The sequence below is a fragment of the Sinohyriopsis cumingii genome, chromosome 8 (assembly GCF_028554795.1).
Source record: "Sinohyriopsis cumingii isolate HCF-2022 chromosome 8, ASM2855479v2, whole genome shotgun sequence".
NCBI classification, from domain to species: domain Eukaryota; kingdom Metazoa; phylum Mollusca; class Bivalvia; order Unionida; family Unionidae; genus Sinohyriopsis; species Sinohyriopsis cumingii.
In genome coordinates, this window is record NC_142968.1 from 100322285 (window position 1) to 100337562 (window position 15278).

Consider the following 15278-nt stretch of genomic DNA (forward strand, 5'->3'; position numbering starts at 1 on the left):
TTTCTGCTGAAACCATTTTTCTTCTTTTAGCCACAACTTCCTTGACCTTTGCCCTTCGACCTTTTAGCTACAAAATTGATAGGGTTTAGCTGCACCTCATGTACAAGCTATCCACAAAGTCTGGTAACTGTAGATAGTGGACAATTATACTTATATGAAAATAAAATTGATAACAGATAGTTTGGTTTTTGAGGGTTTAATGTAATTTTTTCTACGTATGATAGGTTGGCCAATATAACTTTGTCGAGGAAGAACCTAGGAAACCCAAAGGAAGAACCACCCACCCACAGGAAGCTATTGGCAACCTTTCTCACATACCCACATTGACTGTGCCCAAGATGAACACCCATGCTGACAAAGGTGAGAGGGCCATGACTGGTAAAGGCGAGTGTCTTAGAACACTCAGCCATATGGGGCCCCTAGTAACATATGGAATGACAGATGAAAAACATAAGATAAATTTTCTTCTTTATGGTGAGCCTATGAAAAAAGAATTTCCAATTCAAGTACTACAGCACATAATTCATGCTCAAAAACTGTTGTTTGCATACATTTTTAAATAGGAGTGTATGTAGTACAGATATCAAAAAGCTTGTACACCAAATAAGTTGTTAGTGTGTCACTTTTGGAGCAAACATGAAAGAAAGACCTTTAAGCATGTATAAATCTATGATCATGATCAACCAGCTGCTTGTTTCTATTCTCCGAAGTACCTAACATATCTGGTCCTACACTTTAAGGTAAGTGGGACATGGTGGACATGTTTTTTTGCACAAAATAAAATGAGAATGTTTTAAAGTATTTGATGAATTGTTTGATTTAAGATATTATGAAGATTATGGCCAGAAATTAACAATAAGAAGCTGGCCAGGACCAACAAATCAAGCGCATCCCTGTGCTTTTTGTAAACTAGTGCTGTACATAAAAATGTATCAGTATGCAAAGTAACATGACCCGTGTCAAACTGCACTCGAGAAACTGACCACTTTGAAAAAACTCTTAAGTTAATCTAGAGCGTGGATGGATGTGTGGACAGATATCAGATGTACATGCATAATAAAAGATACATAACTAATGTCCACTATGCTTAAATTCTGCCAGGGCTGGCTTGAAAATGAAAGTGAACAGATCAAATATTTATTTACTGTTAATTAAAAGATTGTGTGTACTTGACAACTGACACTTATTACACAGTGGTTTACAATAGACATTTTCAAAACCATTCTATCCCCTACTATATCCTTGTACACTCAATATTGATCATTACAGGGTCCACATCCCCACCTTAAATGACAAAAGTGAGTGAAATGCCTAAAAGAAAATTACCATTAATAAATTTAATCATTTGTTTGCACAAAATGTGGCATACAGTACATGCATTAGATCAGAGATCATATGGTTTGATTGTGTCAAATCTTGACTGAAATGCTGAAACATTTTTTAAAATTAAAATAAAAAATAGAGATAACAATTCCTTGATAAGAACCCAGATTTTGTCCAGGTTATAATTTGACACTAAATTAAACAAATAACAATGAAAAAAACATACAAGTGGTCTGAATAAACATTATTTAGCCACGCATGTACATGTTCAACTGTAAATACTGATATTAAAGAGAGAAGTTACTTACATAGTGGAGAAAGTTGTGAAGTTCTGGGTGAGATTTAGGGTCATTGGTGACCTCAAACAATGGCAAGAAAATATTCTCCAAAATATCTTGAAAATTCTTCACCAGGTTGTTACTTCGATATACATCACTGAAAGGATAAAGAAAGGACGTTCAATATATTCCACCTGTCTAGTGTTTATGATTTGACTGTATGACAACAAGCACAATATATACTTGCCTAAAGTCAGGTCCAACTGCAAACAGACACTGATCTGCAGGCACATCAGCATTTCTTTTATTTTGTTCTACTTATTATTTCCGACACACACCATAGACACAGATATGCTGGCACATTATGTAACAGCAAATCTGTTATCTTTGCACTTGGATCAAAGTACCGCATGAACACAAAGCAATACTATATTAAAGCACAGTTGTACACACACAAAATAAGTGGGGCAATATCCTAAAAATGTGGGGTTGAAAGGTAACATCAGCCCTCCTATGGGCAATAATTTTAAAAAGGTTAAATGAAATCTGAATGCCTGAAGAAAACACTAATAAAAAGCAAATTCATGGAATTTTTGTACCATGCCAACTGTGGTGAGGCTACCAAAATGAACACAATGACGAAATTTGACCATAACCCTTGTGACAAAGCTGTCAAGTTTCTAGGCAGACATCGAAAGTACAGATCCAACTATAAGCATAGACTCTGATCTGCAATCACATATTTTTTCATTAGGTACTATGATTTCCTGCCTTGTTCTGATAATATTTGTCCACAGTTACTGGGTAAAGATCTGAAAAGATGCGGTTAGAATACATGTTTTTCTATGTCCTTGTCTTCATCTGTCTTTCATTAAATTCTAAATTTTACAAATTTTATATTTAATCTCTGTTGTTGTTTTTTATTTTCTGAAGTTATTTGTCCCTTCTCCAAAATATTTCGATAAATTTGTGAAAGTACTGATGATTGTTTTAAAACAACTACATATGCACAGCAGAAGATAGCAAGGGTTGCATTCATTGAAAAGTAGTTCCTAGTGCATGGACAGCATGACTGAGACAACTGAGCTGATTTATCTAGATGGAGATATGAAAAGGTTAGCAAACCAGTCTCTGTCAAATTGGTGAGAAAGAAGGAATCTAAGGAATACTACACTTTACCTGTGAATAAGGATGCTACCTGCTGATGAGGGTGAGATATACAGGCTAACATATAACAGGTAATAAAGTAATACTGTCAAAGGCTCAGTCGAATACAGCAAATAATGTAGATGTTAACAGGCTTTCAAGGCTTTGTTTTGGTTTTTAGTGTATTGTAGCAGAACAAAACTTTGAGGGTTAAAATGTGCTAAAGCCAGCAAGTGCCTTGCCTGAAGACACACCATGATACCAATCCAGACTGATATGTTGGTGGGAATCAACCTGTACCCCTTTCTGGTCTTGAGTTCAAATGCCTTTACCATTCAATGTGACTCCTCAGTTACTTTTAAAATCTTTCACACAAAATCTCAACACTGATGACGACTTTTCAGCCACCACCATTAATGTCAGAAAAGTGATACTTATGTCTATTTATCTGCTTAATAAATGCTCAACAATAAATAAGAAAGTTCCATCTAAACACACATGATACCTAAAGAAAGCAGTTTTTGAAAAAAAATTGCTAAGGTATTCTTATTAAAGGGTTCATGTGAAAATAATACAGAATTCTAAACTGCATCAATGAGTGACTACTTCATAATGAATGTGCCTTCACTGGGTACTAAATACGGGTCACTGGAACCCTAAGATACATACTACAGTCGTGGAGTCTGGATCATCCACATAACATTTGGTGAGTACACTCGGTGCTTGACTGCCCACATGGCCAGCTTGTCCCACTCATCTCGGGACTTCCCATAGATGGACAGTCTTAATTCTGCCATCTGGTACTTGCTCTCCTCAAGGTCACTCATCACCTCCTGCAATAAAATTGACCTTGAGGATGAATATAGTTAATATGAAGACAGTGGTTCTTGTGATAGTGGTGGTGGTAGCAGTGTTGATGATGGTCACTGAAGGTGGTGGTGCTGATAATGGTGATGATGGTTACTGTGGATGTAGTGGTGATAGAGGTATATGGTCATATGACGATGGTCATAATTGTGGTAGTGACCAAGGTGATTATGATTATGATAATGATGGTCACTGAAGGTCATGTAATAATGGTGGTGGTGGCAGTTGAAATGATGATGATGATGATGGTATCCATGATGTTGACAGTTTTGGTTATGATGATAATAATTGTCAAAATCAAAAATTACTGATGCTAATGAAGTACAATGTGACTATCATTTCTTTTGTTCTCATTTGCTTGAACTCCCTGGAACTGGGAATATCAGGCTGACAGACCTGTAGTTAAGATGAACAAGAATTACCTTTCCAATTGAATGTTTTTGATGGTCTGTGATAATGACTGCATGATGGATAGTGAAAAGTACCCGATTATGGATTGTTGTCAACTGTTATGAAGACACTGTCTCTGTATATGCTTGCATGTGTACGTGTGTGGGTGGGTGTGGATGAGAGACAGGTATGTGGATAGGGCAGTGATTGATATTGCAAGAAGTGGAGCTAGATCAGCTACAGAACATCAGAAACAGAACATGAACATTATGTAGGTAAAAAATTAAAACCAATTCTGAACAGTGTTATCTTTTAATTCCCTCTGTAAAATATTATCAAATGACAAACATCAAGCATGTCAACACTCACAAGTGAAATGATACCCTATAAAATGACATGAAAGTATTTTACAAAACAACTTTTCATTGTGCTAATTAATGTACAATCCTACAAGAAAGCGATCATAAAGCCCATGGTATTTGTTCCATTACATAGCTTAGTAAACACTGCTGCATGGAGAGTAACCTATTGTATTGTGACATACTGTACCCAGGTATAGCCTTTCACTAGAATGTGACCAGGTAATTTTTTAACTCAAGGGAATGCTGATCAAGTTTACAAATTCTAGGGAACACTATCTGACACATCCAGAGCTTTTACTGTAAAAAACATAGGGATTTTGCAAGAGCCAAGCTAACAGTTTGAGAATTTGCAGGAGATCGTGATAAGATTCTTTTCTATTATTATTGTTACTAAGTTTTACAGGTTTCTGTGTAAAGCAAAACAGATAATGCACTGATAAGCAGTTTTTGCTAATCAGAATTATCCATACATTTGGAATGCATAATTATGCATTATCTTTCTGACAAAGTGTGTTTTTTTTAAAGCACCAGCTGAAGTTCATAAACCTTAATGCACAATTTATCACTTGTTCCTCACCTTAATTGTGTGGGCAAAGTACTTTCCATCAATGTAGTTGTCAGTTTTGATGAAAATTTCACGCAGTCTGCTTTCTCCAACTGGATTGTACTTGGCATTGAACTTATCAAATCGGTGAAAGGTGTTGCGATCCTGAAATCAAAGTAAATTTACAAAATGTTGTTGAAAAAGTGTTAAATGGGATTGATCTATATTTGTTTAATGTGAAAATTACACTCTTTAATTAAATTAATGAACTGTAATTATATTTTTACATGTACACTTATCTACAATGATTTGCTTTCGAAAATTTATTGATACACTGCAGTTTTATTTAGCTATTTAAAGAATACTTTCATTTCCAAGAAGCCATTTTTCATTATGAAAATTTAAATATGAAGGGTCTCTAAATTTCATGATTTGTTTGATTCAACATCAGATATGAATTTATAAAAATGTAATGACTACAGCTGAAACTGCATCTTACCAAAGTTATTGGATTTGAGCAAGTCTGATCGAAAGATTATAAGAAATATTGCCTCCAGAGTGTTCACAAGTTCAATCAAATGAAAGACCACTTTGTTAATATTTTACAAGCTACTGCAATTTATGGGGAAATATGACTGAGTTTTTTTCTGAGTAATACTGCACAATCCTTACAAATGCAGTAACCTTTTTTCATATACTCATTTTATTTTCCTACCTAAGGCTTAATAATAAAAGAATACACTAAAAGAAACAAAGTGATTGAATTTATGCTGTATTTCAAAATAAAAATACACAACCATAGATTCATCAAAACACAGTAACAATATTAATGTGCACCTAGCACCACCCACTGACATTTGTACTTTGTCATGCGTCTGACATTAGTTTTTAAAAAATTCTCATTTTGGTCTACTTAAAATTGAAATTTAGAGTCATATCTTGAATAAATGCACCTCGACAAACATTTGCAGTTGATCTTGAGTGGATGAATTTTGTATTTTTGCTGATCCAACTCAATTCTGCTTTTGTGCTTATGATGGACTGGATTTATTGGGCAAATTCAGAGTTGTAAGAAGAATGTGATTTCAGTTGGAAATGTATTCAAGATTACAACTTCGGTGTGTATAAGGTTTTCCATGACATGGATCATGTCATTCAATTTGCAGAACTAATAAAGGACATTTTGAGGTAACTGAAGATGCATAAATGTTTATGCCCTGTCACTTGCATGCTCACTGTTGGAGGGACCCTAGCTATGATCTGTATCATACAGTGTATTTCTATTGTTAGCCTAACACTGTTATCAAAATAGTTTAATGGGAAAAATTGCAAAGCAGCTGTTGTGTGACGGTCTATTTAGCCAGCAGAAATAATGCTTTTTCATCATCATGGCTTATTGGCTCCAAGGCTCTGAGATTCCTACCAAAACCGTCAGCTGCATTTTTTAAATCAAATTTAGTGTTTTGACTGCCTTGCAAACTGGTACATCTCTGGTAGACATGCAATAGTCCTTAGCCTCAATATGCCTTTCTGTGCTATTTTTATAGACCTTAGAAAGAACTGGTCATTTTATTTGTAACGAATATAAACCGAAAGCTAAAGCCTCAGCTACAGAAAAGTACAAAAGTATTTGTTTACAATCAAAGTAGTTCCTAATACAACATATTTTTAGACACACATGTTGTGCAATATGAAGCAATGCAATATGGATAAATACTGTATGATTCTGACAAAGTAAAGAGACAAAAAATGAGCGTATAATAGGTGTAGATGTAACTAATAATGGACATGTCTGAGGTATTGATGTTCTGAGCTTACTTACCAAATCTGATCTAAATCTGCTCAGAAATCTGATCAAAATCTAGAGTGTTCATATGCACAGCCAATGAGATGCAAAATTACCTCAATAATGTGTGGATCTTGCTCACAAATGAAGTTATCCAATAATATAATGAATTAGGCTTACATACCAAATCCAAACAGAAATTTTTCATATTGCTTCCAGAGCATTCACTTGGCCATTCAGATAAAATATCACTTCATTAATATGGATGGATGTCACTCATAACTGAAATCATTCGAGATGCGAGATCATTACACTGTGTGTTTGTTGTTCATAATCAAACCCATCTGAGGTCTTCATGAGACAAGCTTACAAACCAAATTGGACCAAATCTGATGAGAAATATGGCCTCTATACTCTTCACAAGTTCAAGCAATCTGATGCAGATCAACTCTTTATTATGCAGGGATCTTACTCATAATCAAACTGATCGGAGATCTTGATAATATCAACTGATACAGCAAGTCTGATCAGAAATAAAGACAAAAGAGTGGCAACATGCAGGTATTGATGGTGGTCAGAGGGCATATGAAAAAACAAGGACAATGGATGCAGCACCACATCATATGCACTTGGCTTTTGGCCAGGTGAGCTAAATGCAAAACCAAGAAATAACTTCAGTTCTGGACATGTCTGAATGATGGAAATCAAACGCAAAAGAGATGACCAAAATATCATATGAAAAACAGAATCAAACTGTGGAATACATATCTATGACGAGTACGCCCATAAGAGGAAAAGTTTACAAAACATAAAAATAATGAAAGGTAATAAGTGTAAGTACGCATAAACTGAGGTGTATAATTTTACAAAAACAAACAGCTGCCATTTTGGTCCTGCTCTACAGTTATTATAAGCTTCTGGGAGAGGGACTTACAAGTTGAAGTTGTTTGTGTTGGCATGATGGAATGAATGCTGGAATACCTCTGCTACTTCTTGTACTATGACTGAATTTCCTTACATGTTGTACTTACGAAAACTATGCCTGAATTAGTCTAAATAAAGTACACTATTGACCAGTTATAAAAATAGAGAAAATTAGTTTTGCCAAAGCAGGCAACACTAGCTTCTGAAAGTGCAACAAGTGAATTATAAAATAAATTAAACGTTTAAAGAAAGCTAACGGCTAATTTTTTCTCCAATTTACCTTTGAATTCCTGGAAGTGAAAATGACCAAGATGAGCTAGCAGTCTTTTGAGATGTGCACGTCTGAAGTAAGGCCAAAACGTATAACCAAAATTAAACCCGTCAATAACACACCAAAAAATAAAGCAAACTTGATATTATTTGAACAATAATTAAATTATACAAGGTCTTTTCTAAACAAACAGAATAACCACTCTTGAAAACCTGGAAAATTATTTTTCTTTAAAAATCAAACCCTACGCAAAGTATGAAACTGTAGAGCAGAACCGTTGCAGCATTATTACTTAATGGGCTGCTTGTGTAAACATTGCTAGACTGCATTGGTTTTAATTTTCAAAAAGAACAGAAAATGAACAAGAGTCCCTTGATGGACTGATGCTCTACTATGCAGACAAATTTTCATGAATTCAAGATAAGATCATTTCTTCCTTTTAAGTGTTGAGTGTTGAAACCATCTTCGATATTCTTCAGCAATAACAAAACTATCAAATTCTTCAGCAATAACAATGCTGTAATACATATACTGGATGGGCCCAGAGTGGCTGAGTGGTCTTAGGCACTCACTGTTACGGATCATTGCCATCTCACCTATGTCTGCGTAGGTTTTTAGTCTTGGGTTCGGCCAGTGTGGATATGTGAAAAAGCTTTCCAGTAGCTTCTTGTGGGTTGGTGGTTCTTTCCGTGGTTTTCCTGGGTTCTTCTGCCACCACTTACACTGGCTGCCTTTCTTGTGCTGAAAAATGGCATTAACCCCACAACAGCAACATATACTGGATGTTGGCCTGACACAATTTTAATTCAGGACAAGGAAGACATCATCATTATTCATCTGGTGAAACCCCCATGTCATAATGGTCATCTATTCAGGGGAGTTGAGACAACAAGATTTTTATGACAGTCATCATGCTGGTCGTATTGGATGTACAACTGGAATCATTTCCAATCAGGACGAAGTATCATAAGAAGAATATTCATGCTATGTCGATATATCCATCCATTTCAAGAAGAGTAGAGATAATATTTGCAAGGTATTACTTTTCATTATTATTATTAGCAATAATAAGATTTTCATGATGGCTACTGTGGTGGCCATAGTGGAAGATAGATTGGCACCATTGTCATTCAAGACAAACTGGGAATCATAAGAAGTAGCAACCCCAGTCATTTTTCTGATATTGAAATAACTTCAAACACTTATTTGTTCATATAGATCTGTTTAACAGCATTCCAAAACATTTTAATTTATAAAAAAATCTCTATTAGAAAAAAAGTTATGCAACTTTAAAGTTCTAAAATAATTATAAATTTCTAAAATTTGTGTCTTACATAAATGTATTCAGATTAAGTGGCAGTCATAGAACCAAAATAAAATGTTCTTTCCATAAACATTTTATAACATTTTTTTTTCTTCCTGAGATACGAAATTTGATATTCTGATTGCACTTTTCCTGCTGAATTCATTGCTCTCATTAAATCTGTTGTCCGACTTCAAAATTTTCATTTATAAATCAAAAGCATATTAACACTTCACAACTTGTATGACATTTAACTTAATACAAATATATCATACTTAGCAATAGTTCATATGTATGTAAAACAACTTCGAAAACAACAAAAATGCAATGTTTATTCAATATTGTCATTGAAACAATGTTGCAAGACCTAATTTCATGAATTAGATTCATGTTGGTTTCATCTTCTAAATCATGGGATGTTATATTTAGCTCCTTGCATAAAGAACCAGGAAATGCTGCCATCTTTCACTTAGAACTAACGTTTCAATATCATATACCTGCAAAATAATTTATCACTTTCAGAATTTGTATATTTTTCTTTTGTATTTTGAAAACATTATTGATCCTATCAAATGTTATTAATGCACTGGGAATTTAAGAACCTACTTTAAGTGTGTGTATAGTTACTTTGCTACGCTCGGCAAATGAAAAAAAAAAAAATTGTCATACTGAAACTTTGCATTTGTCTGACAGTGATGCGATTTTTTAATCATTATTTCATCAGACAATGTCGCATTACAAAATTTAAACAAATGCATAACATAATGAATATGAGGTTGAACATTTTTAAAACCGATGACCTTTTGTCAGTTCAGATATTTACAGCATCAACAACTTGAGCCTATTTATAGTGGACAAAAATCTACACTATGCATGTTCAGTTTGCCACTGTATATTGTCTAAACTGTACAAGCGTTAATGCGATTAAAACTATTTTTAAAAAAATCATCTTAACATGTTCTTCTGGCACACCAATTTGTACAATAATAATAAGTTTAGTTTTGGAACATCAGTTGTGGAAAAGTTAACATCGTTATAAGCTGTTAGAAAATTGGCGGACAATGTCGACACAAGGAGATTCAAATGTTTTACAAATTCATTGCTCATTGTGGTTGGTTTATAAACGTTTCTGATATATAAATTTGGTAGCAAAATAAAGCTTGGAACATGATGATTTTGAAGATATATGATGCATTTATTTAAATTGCCAAACTTTAGGTCAAATCTGCATAAAGTTTGAGAGATTATTTCTTTGTGTAGGAATATCATAGGAACGTCCTACAACCACTGACTGAATTGTTTACATCTCCTCTGATTGCATTGAAAATTTCATGAATATTCATGAAGTTTTAATAACCCGCATTTTGTAAAAAAGAGAGGTGTCATGCAACCGCAGCATGATCAGTGCTAATTTCCAATGATGAGTGAAATCTGTTACTTTCAATGATTATAAAGTAATAATTCAATTAATATAGCGTCAAAATGAAAAGAAAACAAGCCCATTATAGATAACTTTGTTAGCTTTTACAATACATAAAATGTGTTGCAATCATATGACATGTACTGATTCTGGAATGAAAATTCTGCACTTGGTCAACAGTTTCATCAGATTTCCAGGTAAACTGTCATCTTGTCTGTGTTAGACTGGGGTTGCTATAAGAAGTCTTCTGATGAAACCTCCACATCAATGTGGCTTTCTGTTCAAGCAGTTGTGATAACAAGATTTTTAAGACCAACCTGGCATTATAAAAGTCTTTTGGGGAAAACTCCATCTTGATATGTCCATCCATATAGGAGAAGTAGCGACAAGATTTTCTGTGGTAGCCATATTGCCATACTGAATGTCCAAGCAGCACTATTTTCATTTAGGACCTACCAGGCCATGTGATAAATGTACATGCAAGTTTCATGGCAATCCTCTAAACAGTTGAGGAGTAGTGATAACAAACTTGCACTGAAAGATGGACAGACAATGAATGGCAGATGGACAACAGACTATCCCGTAAGTTCTTCTGGTTCACAGTCAGTTGAGCTAAAAATAAGAGAACCAGTTGATGGAGAATGACACTTTAGAACAGTGTCCAACTTTATTTTCACCATTTATCATTCAGAATGTAGCTGTTCAAAATCTTTATACCAGCCATCATATTAAACTTTAGTGTCCTGCTGAGAAAATAGTAAGTTGAAAAATGTGTGTGTGTGTGTGATTTGGATTTTTAATGTAGCGTTAACAATTTTTCAGTCATATCACTACAATGTCTGCAGTGTGACAGTTTTATAGTGATGTCTAGCACTGCGGCATCATGCCGCAGATATGTAGTCACGTTATCCAGATGCCAGGCTTACCAGTCCTAACACTAACCTCTTAATGCTGAGCGCCAAGCGAGACAGCTGTTAGTACCATTTTTGTAAGTCTTTGGTATGACTCGACCAGGGATCGAACCCACAACCTCCCGCATCTGAGGCGGCCGCTCTAACCACTAGGCCACCGGAGCAGTCAAAATGTGGGTGAAAAAGAACAAAATTGTTTTGACTGCTAAAAATAAAATCAAGTCATCTACATGTGCATCCAAAGAGGCCTATGAAATTTCATTTGTCTAAAATTTGATTTTTGGATCAAAACAACTCTATAATAGGATCAAATGCTGTAATGGCACAAATCTCTTGTAATTAGATCATTTGCATATGTATATAAACATGCATACAACCTTCATTTGCTTATGTAAGGTGCTTTTAGCACAATCACAGTTGAAGATTTTTAAGACAACAAAGTTTCTGTAAAGTTATAAAAACATTTTTTTTATATAAATATTTTAAAAAAGGAAAGAAGAATGGCTAAAATATGATGAAAATCAAATCAGGTCATCTACATACACATTTGAATATACCTACCAACTTTTATTTGTCATTGTTGAGTGTTTTTTTACAATCATGTAGACAAGTTTCTCATTACAGGCAGAAAGCAGCAATTCATACGCCCTGCTGCAGGTAGGGGAAGGGGGGACATAGCATTAGGAATTGTTACTTTTCACAGCACACACAAGTACAATGGCAATGGCCCATCTGGTGCATACTATATTTTCCCAAAATGCTGTTCAAAAAAACAAATTTTACTGGCTTGTTAAAACCAATTTCAACGTGTACTTATATTTGTCTAATTTGTACAAAGCAGGATCTGAATACATGAGAACTGCACATTAAAGAAAACTAAAATAATGAAAATTAAATAATTGACATTCAAACAAGAGTGCAGTTTCTAGAATATAAAATTCTTACAAAGGGAAATTTTTCAGGAACATGATAAATTTGTCTAAGAAAATAAGAAGCAGAGATTACTCACGGCGTGCACATCCAACTTATCGACACTTAGGTCATATGGCTCAAGGTCAAGGCTTTTAAACACCTGCAAGACATCACAAACAAACAGAAGCCAACAATTACAAAACAATATGGAAAGCTTCCAGGCCAGCCCATATCGGCTGCCTCTGGGTGTCCTTAGAGTAGGCTTCCATTTCTTTGGCATGATAGAACTAAAAAAGTGCTGAAATAACTGTTAAAAAATCAACCAACCATCACGCTAAGAAAATACAGGAAAGGTGTTCAAATCTCAAGTTGAGTAAACCTCAAGTTTCAAATCAAAATCCTTAAGAACTGATTTATTCTATTTAATCCAAGTTTCTTCCAGATTTCTTAAACCATGAAATTGGTCACAATGGAAATTTTATTCTACTGCTGTCTCTTGTGTGGTTTGATACTTGAGGTTATTCAGAACATAATTCTTCAACAGCTGCAATGAAACCTTTCTTTTATATGATGCATGCAAATATTTGCAAGGAATGACATGGCCATGATGAGGGATGTATCTGTTAATTATTCCATATTTTTTTAACCAGGAAAAAGTAAAATAGTAAACCCATTTTTTCCTCTGAAGTCATTTTTGCAATATAATTCAAACAGAGGGTGGCCAAAATTTAAATCACTTTTAGTAGCAATAAACAGTTTTATTTTATGCTGTAACAGGCTATAAACTAGTTTTGTGAGTGACAGTGACCTTATTTTCAGAAAGATGTTTCAGTATCATGTTTTATTAGGCCAATTAATTAGCAAGCAGAATTATTAATTATCTATTTTCCATACAGCTGTAGGTATATCTATTTAAATGATTATCACAGATAAAAAGGAAAACCAAATGCAGCTTTCTTTCTTAAGAACTGCTGAAAAAACCTACCTCATTCACTTACAACAACACGCTATGCACTAATTCATAAAAGGATTGCTTGGTTTTCAGTTCTGCAAATTAACAGAAAACAAACATAGAGAAAATCTGCTAAATTGGTTAATGCATTTTTATTTTTCCTGGTAAATGATGGAATCATAACAAATAATGGAGAAAAAAAGATTAATACATGCTTTACCATGCCAACATCAACCTTCTGCAAGAAACAATATACCATGATATGCAACTGTTTATAACTTACTGCATGTACATCAAGCATATCAACATTTATGCCAAAAGTTGTTATATTCATGGAGTCAAAAACCTGAAATGAAGAAAATTTCAATAATATCATGTATAATTTAATTAAGAAAATGTTAAACTGCAAATTATTGGCTACCTGACCATTCTACAACAGGCCAAGGTAGTCTTAATACTGCTCATCTGACCTACAAGCCACCACTGGAATGCTACACAATAAAAACAACTACAGTAAAACCTGTTTTGAGAGACCGCTCCTTCTGCCAACAAAAAGTGGTCTTTCAAGACAGGTGGGCTCTCATAGCAGGTTTGTACAAAAAGACCAGTTTCCAAGGTCCAGTTTCTGAACAATTTCAAGAAAAATAACCACAATCACTGTGCATATATTCTATTCTTCATTAATAGTTCTTGCTAAAATATTGTATACATTTATCTAGAAACAAAATTATATAGCAATAAAGACATACTTCTATCATTAAACATGAAATCACATTTACATTTGAAGATGACATATTTTAGCAAATGAAATCATTTCTGAATTACTCCTTTTCCTTCATGACAACCTAAATTTGTTTTACTGATGTTTAAACTGCTTTTTTGCGAGTGGTCTGCTTTTTTCACTTCTTTCAGTTACAATAATTATTTTCTCCAGCCTTAATATTTGTCTTTTTTTTATTGGAGGTTCGTCCATTGTTATTAAGGTTCTAGGTGTTAAAATTATTAGTGATCATTTGTAATATCTAACCTAAAGACGGTTTTGACTGGGCCGTGGGAAAATATGAAAAATCTATACATGTGCATTGCATATCTAACAATTAATGAAATTACTTTTTTTAAAATCTCATCCAGAAACAGAACCATTTACTCAGAGACAAAAGTCAATGGCTTCATTTAAAGATGACATACTGGGATTAACTCTACAAGCAAAGTGTGTAACCCAGTCACATCAACTTGAATAGATGACAGCTTTTTGAGTGGGATGAAATCACTTAAGATCAGGGGAAAATAACAAGGATCACAAGTCTTGAACACTACCAATCCAATCCCGTAAATGATTCTCTCTTGCTGGTTTAATAGACAATGACCTTATTCACCCTCTGGCAATACGGATTAACTCTAAAGACAATTAATATATGCAACCACTACATCAACTTTGGCACTACAATGGCAATTCATGACATGTACATTAACCTGGTTTATGGACTGTAGCATCTATCAACCGTAGCAACAATCCTTTTTTTCAAAAATATTCCTTTTTTTTTTTTTAATCAGAACAATCATTACTAATCAAGCAGTCCTTGTAACAATTTATTACATATAGTTCAGTGGTGTCTGTCTGTTCTCGTGATACGGTCGTTCATAAGGATGCCAGGTCCTATGATAAGACCAGGAAGCAGGCTAAGTGTGGGAATGATTAGTCTGGTTCCCTGCTTTGTATGCCCTCTGCGTTGCTCGCCCCCATATGAATAGCGGAGAACAATGCAGGGAGCATACAAAGCAGGGAACCAGACTAGGAAATAATCTACCTATACATTAGTCTGGTATACGACAGAAACTATAAAACACTATAAGCATAGCTAAAAAAAATTCAGACATCAGTAGTCAGC

The 15278-nt window shown here is 34.4% G+C and overlaps 1 protein-coding gene across 10 annotated transcripts in view; it reads right to left on the reverse strand.

Annotated features, from left to right (window-relative positions):
• The window catches only part of LOC149794237 (AMP deaminase 2-like), a 126584-nt gene that overhangs the window by 34363 nt on the left and 76943 nt on the right, over nucleotides 1–15278 (reverse strand). For 9 of the 10 annotated variants that reach the window (XM_089968365.1, XM_089968364.1, XM_089968362.1 and 6 more), the window contains 4 exons: nucleotides 12535–12597; nucleotides 4944–5075; nucleotides 3417–3580; nucleotides 1632–1758 (listed from right to left, as the gene is read on the reverse strand). In XM_089968365.1, the coding sequence (XP_089824491.1) occupies nucleotides 1632–1758; nucleotides 3417–3580; nucleotides 4944–5075; nucleotides 12535–12597 (486 nt within the window). Of the gene's footprint in view, nucleotides 1–1631; nucleotides 1759–3416; nucleotides 3581–4943; nucleotides 5076–12534; nucleotides 12598–13672; nucleotides 13736–15278 lie in introns of all 10 variants that reach the window. The other variant, XM_089968357.1, reaches the window with a different exon arrangement.